The sequence below is a fragment of the Xiphias gladius genome, chromosome 8 (genome assembly GCF_016859285.1).
Source record: "Xiphias gladius isolate SHS-SW01 ecotype Sanya breed wild chromosome 8, ASM1685928v1, whole genome shotgun sequence".
Taxonomy (NCBI): domain Eukaryota; kingdom Metazoa; phylum Chordata; class Actinopteri; order Istiophoriformes; family Xiphiidae; genus Xiphias; species Xiphias gladius.
In genome coordinates this window covers 13,913,968-13,930,842 of record NC_053407.1, presented here as the reverse complement: position 1 = coordinate 13,930,842, position 16,875 = coordinate 13,913,968, and the positions used below count along the sequence as shown (strand labels likewise).

The 16,875-nt window shown below is 39.0% G+C and overlaps 1 protein-coding gene across 2 annotated transcripts; it reads right to left on the bottom strand.

The window, feature by feature from the left end:
* Positions 1-2,743: 2,743 nt before the first annotated feature.
* Positions 2,744-13,612, bottom strand: LOC120793022 (guanine nucleotide-binding protein G(i) subunit alpha-1). Of its 2 annotated transcripts, none has more exons than XM_040132600.1 (9): positions 13,123-13,612; positions 9,517-9,559; positions 8,515-8,656; positions 6,722-6,879; positions 6,452-6,580; positions 5,660-5,789; positions 5,381-5,534; positions 3,975-4,167; positions 2,744-3,859 (listed from the first exon to the last, which is right to left on the bottom strand). In XM_040132600.1, the coding sequence occupies exons 1-8, from the start codon at positions 13,238-13,240 to the stop codon at positions 3,977-3,979; spliced, it is 1,065 nt and encodes a 354-aa protein (XP_039988534.1). In that variant the 5' UTR covers positions 13,241-13,612; the 3' UTR covers positions 2,744-3,859; positions 3,975-3,976. The 2 variants fall into 2 exon arrangements, with proteins under 2 accessions (XP_039988534.1, XP_039988533.1); XM_040132599.1 differs by having other exon boundaries at positions 2,744-3,863; positions 13,123-13,611.
* Between the last annotated feature and the right edge of the window lie 3,263 nt (positions 13,613-16,875).

Genomic DNA, 16,875 nt, shown 5'->3' with positions numbered 1-16,875 from the left:
CACAATGAGATCTAATTATGCAGTGAAACTTGTGATGGCAAAGTATACCTGTACAAAGTCCAGAACGACTCCAAACCAAACCACACAGACATCTGCACTAGAGTTGGAGCGATAAAACAATCGGGCCAATATCAGCTAATATTAGCTTATCACAGATCTACTGGTATCAGGGGATATGTCAGCCCATAATATAACAAGAAAGTGTGATGCAGAAATGCTGAAGATATGTTTGAGGTAATATAGACAGAGTGACGCCATTACGTTTATCAACAATAAATTGTCCTGCTCCAGAGATTTCTTTGAAAAAAAAATTTAAAGCTGCACCAATCAATATTTTTACATTAATGTGGCTACAATCAATATTTTTATAATAACAATGTATCAAATGACGATGTAAAAATAATGTGGCATTTTGCTAGTAATGATGAGCCTAAAGAGAATTATCACCCGTATCTGCAGCTCCTCTTAGCTTTATGGATTTTTATATGGAGTTTCAGCTCATTGTTCAACTCTGCGGACCCCAGCTTTACTGTTCTGATTCCCTTTGACTGCTCTCCTACTGTCGTTGCCATAGTCTGCAGGGACAAGGTTGTAAAAACCCACTGCACGCTAGCTGCTCAGCAGCAAACAGCAGTTAGCAACTAGCTGGTGAACACAGTGGAGCATTTATCAGATAAAGAGCCATATATTTCCTCCAGGAGTTGGTAGAGACCAAAAATGGAGCTAGAAGAGAGTGAATATTGGACTTACAATTACCAGGTGGCCAGAAACTCAAATCCAAATTAACATTAATGTTGTTAAAAAACGGTTAATTTGTGAAATAGGCAAATATTTGCCACTAGGTTCTCCACATCAATTAAAAGGAATTACGCTTACTTGCGTTCTTGCCAGGAGTTAGATGATAAGATTGATACCTCTCTCATGTGGTAAATATGAACCTACAGCCAATAGCCAGTTAGCATAGCTTAGCATAAACATTGGAAATTGGGGAAAGCTGCTAGTCTGGCTCTGTCTGTATGTGCCAAAATCTGTCTAATAGCACCTCTGAAGCTCCCTGATTACCAAATTATGTGTTGTTAGTTTAAGGTTTCCCTGTGTTTCCTGTCTTTGTACCTAACTATCAGCAAAAAAGCCGATTAGCATATTTCCCAAAATGTTGAACTATTCCGTTATCAAAATATATCTATTATATTTAGAAAAGAAGTATACTGGCCAACATATAAGATTTTTAAAACTCTCAAACATCAGTACTGGCCTTAAAAATCCAGTATCAGTGGGTAATAATCCTTGTCTGCATGGGCACATTATTATTAGACAAAAAACCTCACACATAAGTTATAAATTCTTTCTCTTCCAGTCTCCTCAGATGTTAAATCTTTTAATTGGAGTACGACTTGACTACAGATCAAAAAAGTGAGCTGGTTATTAAAGGTAGTTTTCAAACAGTTTCTTCAGATGACGCATATGTGTGGTTTGGATTGAATTACTTTTACTTTGACTCTGTGGTCAGCTGCAGTCTGCAGTGATGTGCTGTTTGATCACCTCCATTAGCATCAACATCCTCTTCTTTCACCCCTCCCCCCTTCAACCACATACCTTCATTTCGAAGCAGCTTCATATCCACACTGTTTGATCTCCTTGGGAGGGCCTTGTGGATTAGCTAAATGACTCTGCAGTTAGCTTTTAAATTACACAATGCCACCCCAAAAATAGTATCCTCTCAGCTAATGCCTAATCATTGTGCTCCAGCAATGACGGCTTAGTCTGCAAGACAGGAGTCAGCTTTGGCACTGCTGTGACCCATTTGTAGGATGTTAGTTGCCATCATTTGGGTGTTTATGAAATCTATAACAAAAAAACAAAAAAAAGACTGGAATATGACAGTTGTTCTGTTAATCCTATCACTATCTCTAAACTAATTCCTTTAACAGTTGATTGGCTCATGAATACTGGAAAGAACTCTGGGCCACAGTTCTTGCTTTAAATCACCACAGCTTGGTAGAAAATCACTTTCTCATTCTAGTTAAGGATTAATTATTCCTAATCTTGGGGCGTTTCCAATCGAGATTTTATATAAAAGGCCAATACATCTTTGTCAGGAACAATCTATGTTAATTATATTAAAACTGGTGATTAGATTTTCCTCAGTTGTCTCCTTTATGACCATCAAGCAGCCATCAATCTTGGTCATTAGTTACTCAATGTGTCCACTAGATGGAACTATTAACTGTTGAACAGTATTGGTAGCTGCCATTTTCATCTCCCTAAATATCGACCCCTGCACTGCTTTCCAGTTGGTTTTAAGACAAATACTAAAGTCCCCCTCCACTCAAAAATATACTTTACCTCTTGTTTCTTCATTTGTATTTTTTCATCTTCACTGTGCAGAATGATGTATGGGAGGAGTTTGATATTTCTATCTCCTGAAGGGGGCAGTTTCTCTGCACTCACTTTAAATATCAGATTAAGACATGTACATACGGATTGGATTTTTTTCACATCACAACTAGTTTGGAAGCCAATCGTGGTCCAACATGCAATTTACCAAAATGTGCATTACTACTTACCTATTTTGTAGAGTACATTTCATGTATGAAAGGCAGTATATCACATTTATTATCAAGGGACGAGAAAAATCAAATAAACAGTTCTCTCAAGTGATTTAAGAGGAAACAACTACAACTATCATGTCATCTATTTTCTCTATTAATCTATTTTCTCTATTAATAAAACAGACAGAAAAAGGTGTTGCATAAGTTGCCATGGTTTCACCATAGCACCTCTTTTATTAGCAAAATCATGGATATTAGTCCACTAACGTCCCCATCCAATGGAAACAGAGGGTTGGGGGTCTAGGGGGGATATGTAACTTGAAACCATCACAGATCATAATCAACAACAGTGCACTTGTACCCAGCCACCTGTTTGTCTGTTTATGCACTGAACACAAATCTACATATGGTCCTACTGTCTGCTACAAGGCCGCCATTGGCATCCTCTTGTCAAAGCTTCTCTGTACTTAATTATTCAATCAGGAATGTTTTAGTTTATAGCAGCGCACCAACAACGTGCGCTCATTAGAGAGAGAGAGTAGCTTCTTTTTGGTCGTTTAGAAAAATAAAACTTTGAAAGGAGGATGACAAGAGTAATAAAGTCCCTTTGTTTTAAATTGTGCACGCACTGAAACACGCAATCGCTCACAATCACACCGGCTTTTGGCCTCAATCAAAACAAAGCTCCAACTCGCAGCACACATGCAAACCACAGCGGGAAGGTTTACACACGGCTCTCACAGTATGTCAGAGTCAGAGTGAATTTGGTCTACAGAATGACTTGGTCTTACTTGGTTTGTACAAGGAGGCATAAATGATGCAACAATGAAATAATCAGATTAAAAAATTGATAAAATGGATTCCAGGAAGTTTGGGAAGAGTTGAATGGTAAAAGCTACATTAAACTAACATCTAAGTCAAACAAAAAGAAAACACTGCAACTAAGGCATGCAAGGCACAAGCACCTACAAATACAAAACACAAAAAGTGTTCATTCATGGACGACAAAAAAAAAAAAAAAAAAAAAAAAAAAACAAACAAAAGTGAAGGCCCCCCTTTTTATATAAAAATTGAAAAATAATGATAAGGTAAAATAAGCACATTTTAAAAACCGTGAAAAATCCCCGGGCATAGACAGTTGTACAAATATTTTACACAAAACGTTTTTTCTACACACCGTCTTTAAAACTTTTAGAGATGAACATAAGTTAATAAGAGATTAAAAGTGACATTTTCGGCAGGGTCCATGACAATCCCTCCAGTCAGACTCCCCTTGAATAAAGTCACTTGGTAATTCGGCCACCAAGCTGCCTGAACAGAAATAAAAAACAAAAACAAAAACAAACAACACACCATGATTAGAGGCAAAAAATGTGACAGACCACGCTTCATTCAGCTTGTCCTTGAAGCAGCAGACATTACCTTTAGAAAAGGCCACAGTCCTTCAGGTTGTTCTTGATGATGACGTCAGTGACGGCATCGAACACAAACTGCACATTCTTGGTGTCGGTGGCACAGGTGAAGTGGGTGTAGATCTCCTTGGTGTCCTTTCTCTTGTTCAGGTCCTCAAACTGGCACTGAATATAAGCTGCTGCCTCCTCATAAGTGTTGGAGCCTAAAGGAGGGGGGACAAAGGAGGAGGAAAAAGAACAGCACGCACACACGCATGCGCGCACGCACACATAAAATAAACCTTTTTTTACTGTAAAACAAAACAAAAAAATAAATAAAACTGTAGACTACATAATGCCAGATTTTTTTTGTTTGCTTGATAATAACAACTTTGACTAATACCTTAATAATAAATAATTCAATAATAATTAAATATACACATCTCCAACACTGTCACCAAAAACTGAACGTTGTAAACTTTGTAAAGGTAGAATTTATGGCAGAGCTGCTGTACTGAATTGCATTAGATTATACAGGTGTACGTAATAAAGTCGCCAAAGATTTTTTTAAAACTGACGCAGAGGAGTCCAATATATCCTGATGTTTAGTCCCTAATATAGGTCAAGCTCCAAAAACACTGGATCCAGAAGACATTATACGGCTGAGTAGTACTCCTCACAACAAGCAAACCAAACTTCATGTGTAAAATCGCAGCGCTACCCCTTGTAATTTTGTTCAAATTAATATTTTTTTAATTTTATTTGGACTTCAAACTTCTTAGTGTTGTTTTTATCTAACCCGGCTGCAGTAAATGTATTTACAAATTGACTCGTTGCTAAACTGTTAGCAATAGCAGTTTGAACAGCATGCTACAGAGAAAACTTTACTGACACTGAACTGCTTTGCTCCATTTCATCTGACAATGGTCAGTTTTCTTACTGGGGCACAACTGATGGGAAAGGTTGGACACGTTTGGAACCTGACAAGGACATATTGTCTAAACATGAAGCAGCCCACACGGTTAAAGAGCAGAGCATTGAGGACAATAAAGAAAGATCTTTCTGTCAGCTGTAGAGACTACCCCCCCTTTGTGTGGCCACAAGAGGCAGACAGGCTGAGTGTTTAAAAACATGGATGACAAAATGTGAGCAAGTACTTTATGTCCTGGACCTGCAGACCTGAGTCTAAAAAGCAAACAGCACCAAATACAAAAAAACCACAGGTTTTAAACCCCCTATGTATAGATTTTTAGTGTGTTTATAGCACTTTTCAAATTACAGTGATGACATGTTTTTTTGTAGAAAAATTATTTAGACTACATGTTGCTTTTTTAACTTACTCATCGTTAAGCCATCCCTGTACAAAGTACAGTATTTGCATGTATAAAATACCCAAACTGCATACGAGTGACATCTGTACATCTTTCCCTCTCTCACCTGCATATTCTGGGTAGCAGATTGTCAGAGGGCTCTTTTTGATCTTCTCCTCAAACAGGTCTTTCTTGTTAAGGAAGAGGATGATGGAGGTGTCTGTGAACCACTTGTTGTTGCAGATGGAGTCGAACAGCTTCATGCTCTCATGCATTCGGTTCTGAATGAGAGGAGAGACAAACAATGGTAACCAACCAGAGAAGATGCAGAAGCTGAATTCCAAAAAAGATGAATAAAGGGGATGTAATGAATCTCAGGGTTTTGTTAAGGTCAGACAGGTCTTACCATCTCCTCGTCTTCAGCCAGCACCAGGTCGTAGTCACTCAAAGCCACGCAGAAGATGATGGCGGTGACTCCCTCAAAACAATGGATCCACTTCTTCCTCTCTGATCTCTGTCCGCCTACATCAAACATTCTGCAGGGAGATCACAGAAACACACTGTTAAATTACTGTAGCACACATACAACACATTTTCAGTCCTAAACATGCATTTCAACTCTGACACTCCTGTCAGTGTCAGACCCTTACCACTTCTACTGATGCTTTATTGAAGCGTGGATCAGTTTAGGACAACATGCCCAGACTATGATCTTAATTTGATTCGGGCAGTGGGAATTTTTTTTCTCCCCTGTTGTCTAAGCTATGGCCTGGTAATCCAATTGAATTGACATTTTGTTTCACTTAATTCATTCAGCCTGAAATGATGCTCAAGTTAGTCAATATCTGTTTGGTTTTGTTTTGCCCTTGCTAATCAGCAGCAAGTGATGTATCCGTCCTGCTGAGCAGCTAACATTTTTTACCTTGGTTAAAAAAAAAATATGTTGATTAATTTTTTCCCGCATGTTGACTTACAACTCAAGCAGCTGCATTAATCTCACGCACACTTGTTTTTTGTCACTATTTTTCATGTATGTAGCTAATTAGCCATGTAAAAAGATGACCCCCCCCCCCAGAGCTGTAATTGGTCTGACTTTTTCTTTCCGACCAGCATCTACAGCCACCATTGAGAACAACACAGAACCTATCTGGATCACTGAACAAATCGGCAGTGACTCAGCTATGGTGGTTGTACTCACTTGAAGTGCAGGTCCTTGAAAGTGAAGTGTGTTTCCACAATACCAGTAGTTTTGACTCTGGTCCTCAACACATCCTGCTGGGTGGGTACATAAGCACCGTGGGATATCCTGTCCAAGTCATTCAGGTAGCTTTGTACAGAAAAAAGTCAAGAGACAAAAAGGATAAAGATTGACACCAGATACAAAAAAAACAGAGTAAAGAATGGGATTTATTCTGTCAGGTACAGGTTCACATTAGTTCCTGTGTATGTGTCAGTGCATCCTGCTCACTATGCTGCAGAGTCGTTGAGCTGGTACTCTCGGGAGCGGCTGAAGCAGGCCTGAACTCCTCCGTCCTTCCATAGCCGCTGGATGACCCCGGCCAGCTCGCCTGTCATGAAGCCCTCCTCTGCTGAACCCGCCAGGACGAACAGCTGCCGCGCATCATCCTGACAAGACAAAGCCACTCCAATTTAAACCAAGATCCCCAATTTTTTGAATTTATGTCTGCTATTATGTCAGCGAGTACAGTATATCTATTTTTTAGTTACCAATTGTTAATTTTACATTTTGTTAAAACTCTGAAGATGAAAAATGTTCACAGTGCATTTATTGTCAAAAGGAACAACATTTATTGTATTTATCACAGCTAAATTGCATCACAGTTGGCGTGAGTGTGATCCTAACTGACTGAATTTCGACCTAATCATTGGCAGTCATTTCTCATAAAAATCACACTAAAAGATTTCTGCCACTTACAAACAGCACTGTTTGAGAACAAACTAGAATGGCACTCAGGAGAGCGCAGACTTCCGCCACGGCCAAGCAATCCTAAACATCTCTGTCTAGCTCTTATAATAGAAAAATAAAAGGAAAAAGGAAGTAGTCTGATAACATAAATTACTTATTTGTCATAATTCATAGTAATCACAACTTTGTGTAATGCAGATTCAGCATTTTCTTCCATCAGATCAGGATTATTATCTGGATCTGCACCAAACTGTACAAACTCAGATCTTTACACCATAAATATGTCTCACTTTTTACATCAAGATCCAGTATTTCCTGAGAATTTGACAAAAATATCAAAAAATGCCCTCTCTGGCAATGTTAGGGAAAGTGATTAAAAATTAAGATTAATTAACGGATCCGCATCAAAATTTAACGGGTTCTTCCCTGGTCCATGATCTATTCCTCCACCAAGTTTGGTGCAAATTGGTTCAGTGCTTTTTACGTAATCTTGTTGACATATAAACAAACAAACAAACCAACAAACAGACACGGGTGAAATCATAACCTCCTTGTCGTAGGTAATTAACAGATTAATTAAAAATGACAAATTAATGTGTCTGTTTTGGTCATTCTAGCCATGCCACTTTGCATAAAATTAGATTTCAAAAGCTGCACAGTGTCTTAAGCAGGTCAGTGGCCAAAAATTGATATCTGTAAGAGCAGAAAATCAGGAAAGAAAAGCTTTGCGTGTAAAATTGGTCACGATGACAGAGCCAGGCCAGTCACGCTGAGGCAATGACTAAGCCTCTTGTTATGCCCGGAAAAAAAAAACAAATTTGGAAAATGAAACAGGAGTCTGTTTAGAATAAAGAAGAAATAAATTACTCAGCAGTCTGCACTGTATTTATTTGCAGCGCATGGTAATAATACACTACAGTACACTACACTACAACCCACAAAGTCACCAAAAAGCAAGGAAAACAGAAATATTGCTGATTATTACTGTAAAACTAATGTTGTTGTCAGGCAGCTTTTTTGTACATGTACATACAAGTACCAGCCAATGTCCTGGTTTGCAGCACAGCAGGCTTACCGTTTGAACTGAAGGACCCACGGACAGTTGTCATGTCAGTAAACTTCAGCTTTTTTTTGAATGTGATACTAAACCCCTACCAGCTCCATCTGACCTGCTGCAGAGGACGGAGTAAAAAGTAAACTGCCCCAGTAGGGCACGATGACATATGACTAAGTAGCTGTTTCCCTTACGGCACTGAGCTATACATTAGAACAGAAATACAACCTGTATTATCCCAAAAACAGCTTGATGCCAGCTCTGTTTTCCCTTCACTCACCGCTCTGGCTGGATCAGCAAAGTCAATCTTGAGGCGTCCCATAGCTCTGATGATGGCGATAATGGACTGGATGGTGTTGCTGTAGACCACGGCCTTGTACTGCTTACACTCCTCCTCTGAGTAGCCCGCTTCATGGATGATCCTGGCACACAAAGACACGACATTAGCAGTTCTCTCAGAGTAGCACGGACATGTTCGTAAGATAGTATGATCAACAGGCAGTTACTGGCTGAAAATGGCTGTGGAGTGTGTTTTAAGTCTGTTTTCTGGATCTGGATTTAGATTTTTTGTTCCGATTTGTCATGAAATTTGACCGTTCTCTAAGTTTATTCAACTGTTTGATATACTTATATTTGGAAAACTTGACAGACGTAAAATTGACAATTTATTTTAATTAAATTTTTTCCCATCTAAAGTGGAAGCTTGTTGACCAAATATGGAAGGAATTATGGCTGTGAAATACTACCTGTTTACTACCTAGTTAGCTACATACATTTTTCACAATTTTATCAGTGTCCAATTTTTAAGTGTAAAATTAGTAGTAGTAGTAGTAGTAGTAGTATCACAAACTTCAAACAATGGGACCAAAAATGTAAAGCCCATAACATGTACACTGCTTTTTCATAGAACTCTAAGAAAAACATAAAACTGCAGTTATGTAACGTTAAACTTGTGAGTGATGACGCAAGTCAATAGGTTTCTGAAATCTCAATTTATGGCTCACTCTACGGTAAAAAACAAAGTCTCCATTATTATAGGTAAGTACAGATAAGTGAAGGAGTGAATAAAGGAATGATTTCTGTCACAGCAAGTAAGTGTGTAAAGGGTGTTTCACCTGTTGATTACTAACAATCACAGCTGTATCGAGTGATCTGGTGCATATATAGTAAAGTGTGTCATTAGCTCTCTGTGTAGTCATTGGGACTCTGAACAAACAATACTTGAAGTGTTTCAGTCGTGCTTGATGTGTCGTTAAACGTGATGCTGCTCGTCCACACTTACTTCATCTGTTTCACAATTGTACTTTTCCCAGACTCTCCAGCACCTGAAACAACATAGATGGGACAAAAAATTACAGTCGATACAGTGACATGATGTTCATTATTTTACGTACACATCGCGGAAAAGGAGGCACAGTATGTACAGCATCCTCTAAAAGTCACCGCAGGTTCATTGCTGACAAGTGTGATATAAACACACTACTTGCACAGATTTCTGTCATGAAGCTTCATTTGTCTGTCTGGTATCAGAAAACTTAAAAGCATCATTCTGGTTTACATTTGTGCTGGTTGTCTAGGCGTCTCCTGTCATTTATTTAGGTGCTGTGTGAACAAACATGATCAGACTTAAAACCTGTAAGAAACAAATATGTAAATCCCAGTAAAATTATGCATTCGTTTTTGTCAAAGGTTTCTGTTTTATTCCTCTGCTTCCCATTCAGTGACAGGTGATGTTCCCGAGAAGAAAATAATCCCTTAAAAAACACGTCACTATAACGTACATCGTTGTCTTCTTGTAGATGATCTTTGTTAGCTTGGACAACAGTTATTTGGAGCTACATTGGTTGGATTTTCACAGAGGTTACAAAGATTTTGCAACCGTCCGATTCTGCAAAATTAGAGTGAAAATTATTTCCCTTTAAACCCAGACCTACACCAATCAGTATTTTAAGTCACTGTGCAGCCTTAGCAGTCAAAACACAATCACGCCTATGATGCTAAATTAATGTTTTAGCATATCATCTTAAAACTCACACCCAAAACAAAAGTCTTTGCAAAATACAATTTTTTACAAATTTTATTTACTTTCATTTGTAGCATATCAGAGGCTACACTGCCACAGAATGCATTGAAGAAGTGTCTAAGGCCTGGTTTGGCCAGGTCACAGTGCAATTGGATTAATCAACTGGATCCTCCCATCAATGAGATTATACAAAGCTTAAACATCCCTGGGTTAGAAACTCATGCTGCATCAAACTGACTGGTTGGATTCAAAGCTGTCAGATGCATCTCATATGGACCGTTTGATTTATGTGTCATCAATATACAACGCTACAAGAGGCAGTACGACAGCATTGCAGCCTTAAAGGTAAAAGTTATGAAATATAGGAAACATACAATGGTGTAAATCTGACATCCATGTGAATTAGCCAAAGAAGTGTTGGGTGCACAGTCTTTCATATGGTTCTCCCGCTGCTCCCCTTGAGATCCAGGGGTGTTTTCAACTGAGCACACAACATTTTAATTACCTTACCTCTGCAGGGACTCGCAGCTCCCTGGTGAGGAGAAATGTTCATCAATTCAGCGTCCCATATGATAAACAGCCACACACCGCGCACACACAGAGCTAATATTACCACAAACATCATAATGCACTTAAAATTAATTCCAAAACACATGCTCACGCCTCACTAAGCTGCTGAAATTGAAGGGTTTAATGGCTGCCAATTATGGCAAAAAGGAGAAAAGGTAAAACGGTTCAAGTTTGTCACTGAGCTATGTCGTCTGATTGGGCTAAACTGCCTAGACCACGGAACACACATTCCTCTCAGGCTACATGAGATGCAGATATAAAAACAATAAACTATGAGCAAGCATCTCTTGTCTGCCCCTTTCTCTGCTACTGTACCACGAAAATGCCACTACACAAAAAACAAAGATCAATCTTTATGATTTGCATTTGTACTTGTGCAATACAAAGTCTACATCTGAGGCAGTCCCCCTGCTCAAAACACTCATCTCTAAAGCATGTTGTTTGCAAATTACTGCATTAATGCAAACACCCCCCGTGGGATGCCTTGCAGCAAACTGAAATACGCACAAGCTGCCTCTCTCTCTAAACAAACACACACACACACACAAACATTATAAAAGACATCCAAACTCACAAATGTGGAAGTAAACAACACCTATGTGTTCAAAGATATATGGTAATATCCCCATCAGATGATAAACCCACAAACCAACCCCACGTGTCTCCTGCAGGTGCTTGTGGGAATGGTGACATGAAAAAAACAAAACAAAACAATGAAAATTCTAATCCATCTCAAATGACGCAGGCATATACAAGAACCTACTGCTGTGGCTGGGCATTGTACAGTGTATGTGTTTGTGGTGAAGTCACGTGTGAAAAAAAGTGGTGCCACAGACACAAAGACCTGCCTGAGAAAAAAAATTTAACTAAAATATGCACAGTACCGCTGCATCTTCCAAAAAGCTTGTACACTACATGGCCCATGCAGGTGTCCAGTTAGCATGCACTGTCGCTGTTGTGTGTATAGTTGCCACAGATCCTTACTGCTGTCAGCCAGGCTGAACAGGTTGCTATGCAACCTCTAGACCGTCTTTTCCTGACTGGAACAGCCAGCAATGGTTACTAGCTACCAGCACAGGAAGAACTGAGAGGAGGTGTGGCAGCTTACTTTGAAAAAAATTAAACATTCCCAATAAATCTTGGAGATACAATACTGATATAGGGATTTGGATATGGATATAGTCTGTAAGATTAAACTATTGTTTCATCGTCATAGAATGTTTAATGCTGTCTTTTAAACAGTCTTGATTCCTGTTTTAGCTGGATGAAATGGGAGTCTGCCTGCCTGGCCGCAACATTCAAATGACCACACTAGTGTTTTTCCCCTCTGACAACCTATCAAAACTAACCTCATTTTGGATTGCACATAGTATAAAATGAATATTTGACGTACAGATAGATACCATTACATTATACATAATGGTAATGAATAAAAAGTACTGTGTATTATTCTTGAGAAATTGCGGATAGGATAGTCTTTCTCCAAGGTCCAGAGTTAAGCAGAAACATTCAGATTAGTTAAGCAGCATAGGTTGCATTGTCTCTAAACCCACTACATTAACTGCATTAACTGATATTTACAAAGACAAAAACTTTTGCGTAGTGATGATGGAAAATCTGATGTTTAAAAACATCAGCTAGTTTCATCCGGTGTGGCAGATGGGTCGCTTGTTTTTAGAGTGTGAACCGACCTGAAGTACGTTTTTTTTTTTTTTTTTTTTTTTAAATGCGAAACAGGAAGACGGCTAGCTACTTCCATTTAAATCATAACAATGAAGGTGGTCTGATACGCTAACCACAGCAGTACAGACATTTCAGACTTGTTGAAAGATAAAATCTCATAAACAAATTCAAGATTTCTGCTAGCTAACTAATTCGAGCTAGCGTCGGGGCGCTAACCTAGCTAAGGAGCTAACTGCTTAGCTAAATTAGCTCACCGATTTAGCGGCTGGTTGCTCTGGGATTAAAACTAATCTCACAGTTGACTGTTAATTAGTTTATTGTCTGAGCTGATTTAATTTGCTGAGGTGAAAAAACGACATGAACTCCAGCGGCTCCAACTTTTTTAGCTAACTGCGCCTCCACCGTGCCATTCATAGAAAGCCGTGAAACGTCTCTAACTCTGCCACTTGTTCCGTCAAGTTATTTAACGATATATCTTTAATTTAGCTAAACCACAAACATGCTTTTATACATGTTGAATATAAGTTTGCAGCGAGCGGTGGGAAGGAGGAACGTCCCTCTCCAGCGAACAGACCGAGACCCTGCGCCTCTGTCCCTGCGTATTTCTCTCACCGAGGAGCAGCAGCTTGACCTCCCGGGCCGCCTTCTCTCCGTCGTCCCGCAGGTTCTTGTCGATCATCTTGCTCCGCTCCTGCGCCGCCTTGTCGTCCGTGCTCAGAGTACATCCCATCTTCTTCTGCGCTGACCTCCGAACAAGTTAATTAAGAAAGACACAGACTACAACGCAACTTTAACTACGAGTGCAGCGACATGCAAAGGCTACCGAGCTAGCATCCAGCGAGGAGGAGGAGGAGGTGGAGGTGGAGGCGGAGGCAGTCTGTTTCTCCAACAGTTGAGATTCAAACACGCCCTTTCCTCGCACTCAAGCAACCGATCTCACAACCACGACGTCTCAGATATTAGTTAACCACAAAGTACGGCTTTCAGGACGTCTGACGTTCTTATTTGCTTCCAAAGCACTCACGGAGAAAACGGAGCAGGGTGGAGCAAACATCTACCCTGAGTCCGAGTCTGAAATATATTCGCTTCCTGTTCTTCTTCCAACACGCCCGTGAACTGCGCATGCGTAAAAGAGCAACGAGCTTCTTTCAAAATTTTAATCTTCGTTCTGATATTGAGGCCTGTCTGCTGTCACATCTCATATTTGGTTGATTTTTTTTTGACGTGGATAGAAGTAAATACAAGCCCTGCAGAAAACAGACATTAAATGTCAGCATTTGTCCAAACATTAATGCGCTGTTACTTTGTATTGCTTTAATTTAAAAAATACACAAAAAATGAACAGTAATTGTTGCATGTGGAAAGGTTTGCTCACCCTACTATCTGTAAAACATGAAGAACTTACCTGATTCGTCAGGACTTTTAAGGCAAATCAAGATTTGTCATTAGGTTTAGTCAGCTACAAACCTTGTGGTAACACTCATCAAATCGGGGCTCCTCTGAGGAACTGAATCTGAAAAGGATGCTAATTGATGCCCACAAAGCAGGGAAGGCTATTGACAGATCTCAGAGCACTCCCGGCTCGAAATTTCCACCACCCATAAAGTGTCATTAAGAAATAAGAGGAACTTTGGAAGTCGAGACAAGATCTGAAAGACCAAGAAAACTGTCAGGTAAAACTGCACATCTGCTAGGCAGAAAAGTGAAGTAAAACCCCCAAGTGAATGCAAAGGAGCTGTAGGAAGGTTTAGCTGTAACAGGAACGGTGTTGCACCAGCCCACTGCACAGCATTGATGCACAAACAGGATCTACATGGAAGAGTCGTCAGAGGGACAAACCTGTGACATCATAACAAAAGTCAAAGTCTGAAGAATGCAAAGCAACATCTGGATAAGCAACAGTTGTTTCGGAGAAAAGAGAGGAGCTGTATTTGAGGAGAAGAACTTGAAAACCTTGAAAACGGTTAAGCCCATATGGAAATATTCTGCTTTGGGCTTGTGTGGCAGCCATTGGCACAGGAAGCACTGAATGAATAGAGGGAAGAATGGATTCCACTAAAAATCAGCAAATTCTGGATTTGGATGTCCTGCAGTCAGTCAAGAAAGTTAAATTGAAAATAGGCTCGACTCTACAACAGGAAAATGATCCAAAGCAGACCTCAAAATCCACCAGGAACTACTTCAAAAAACACATGCTGAAGCTTTAGAAATGCCCCCCACAGTCCCCCTGACCTGAAAATCATTGAAAAGCTGTGGTTAGATCTCAAACGTGCTGTGTGTGCAAGACAGCCTAAAAGTAATTTCACGGCCATGTAATCTAATGTCTGTTTGTTGCAGGGGTATCTACTGTGTCTATTCACTTCAAAAATCAACAGAATATGTCATTTGCCCTGGGTTGCAAAAACCTTTGCATACACCTACACATAAAACGTTGAGCTCAATAAAAATAAAAAATTTTCTGATACTTTTTCCAAATAGTGAAAATTTAGACTTTGTATCTGATAAAATTTGATTTGATAAGACAAAATTATGTCCACTTCACTATTTTGACTTGGTAGTTTCATAATTTTGATTTAATTCATCAAAATATTGATTTAGAATGCCAATCTGGTCATTTTTACTTACTAAGTTATATTTTCAACTTTGTATTTCATAAATTTTGCCTAAATTTTGATTTATTAAATCAAAGTTCTGAATTGATAAGTCAAAATATTGATTTTGATCTCATAATTTTGATTTATCATCTTATAGTTTTGATTTAATTAGTGAATAAAGGGACTTACTTTCTCATTCTGATTTTGGAAGTAATGATTCTTGAATCATAATTTTTACTCATCACATGTGTTGTCATTTTTAACCCGCCCTATCTTCATCTATTAAATCCTTTTTTTTCTGGTGGAAATGGGCTTCCACAGATTACTTTAATTTATAGACCAGTTCTTAATTTCATGTCAGGTTTTTACAGTTTACAGTTGCAGTGTTTTCCGGGCACATTGTTTAAAAAAATTCTGGTGTGTAGCCATTCAGGAGCCAATTCAGGCAAATCAGCTGCAATTAGATTGTAGCAAGTTTGTTTTGTGTGAGAATGCAACAGAGAGAGAGAGAGAGAGATCAGTATAATGCATAGTTCAGCTGTGCTGTCACTTCTCATTTGCATTAAAAGCCTCTGCCATGAGCTGCCAATGCTCAGTAACATGTTTGCATGAGCAGCTCATACAGACAAACTGCTCCAACAGTAAAGCTTTTGGTGCTGAAATGTTTGGCTATTTGAGAATCTGACGACTTAAAACAGAATAAGTAAATACATATTTGGATACAGGTGAAAGAGAAAAGACTCTGGTTTCTTTCTTTACCCCTTTTTGCAATGTTTACTAAACATTTCTTGAATTTGTTTGAATCCAAAGTAACCCTTAATACCCGAATTCAAGTTCAAAAGGTCAAAACGTTTCTTTGTCAGTCCAGTTCTAAAAAAATGCAGATAAAAATGCATAATGTCTCTTCAGGATCCAGGTATGAAAAATGGACAAAAATTCAGACAAAAACATTAAAAAAGTAAAGTGTATGGATGGATCCTATTCCTTATAGAGGCTATTCTTGGAGATTCACATGTTGAAAATAATCTGAAGTTAAAAAGTGCTTCAAAATCAACTCAAATTCTACATAAAACATTACACAGGAAGAAGAACGGGGCCAGAACAAACAACAATACAAAAGAAACAGCACTGAATTAAAGCACGCATGTCAAAATTAACCCAAAGATTTATAGATTTAAGAGATTTAAACAACATTGTCCTCAAAAATCAGTTGCCCTGATGGCGAAGGCCTGCTGTCCTTTAGTGTTAAACGTCTCTGTGAGGCGATGGAGAGATAAGCTGAGGCTCAGAAATGAGGGTCACACCCTATGGTTAAGCTTTCTCCATGACCACATCCAGGAATTCAAATGACTGGCGGATGATTGTGTGATTCAACCTTGAGAGCTCTGTGGCCAAAACTGTACAGCTGAAATGAACAGAACATGAATGTGTCATTTCCAAATGATGAGACGTGAGCAGTGTAGATGAATAAAAATGGATATGCATGATGCTTATTACATGGGTCCTGTCATTATTTTTGAAATGACTGTATGATGTCGCTTATACATAGACACACGTGGTGCAAATATGGTGAAAAAATTAATCAAAATCAGTCATTTCATGTTGCAGAGCAGTGCCACACATTATGATCAGAATTAGTTGGACCTCAAGTGAACCATCATATTCTCAATGGTATTATGTATAATTTGGATGGGAAAGGGTTGAGATGTGGTCACAATTCATCTCCTCACTTTGCATACAATTTCCATTGCAGATGTCCCCTGTAACATGC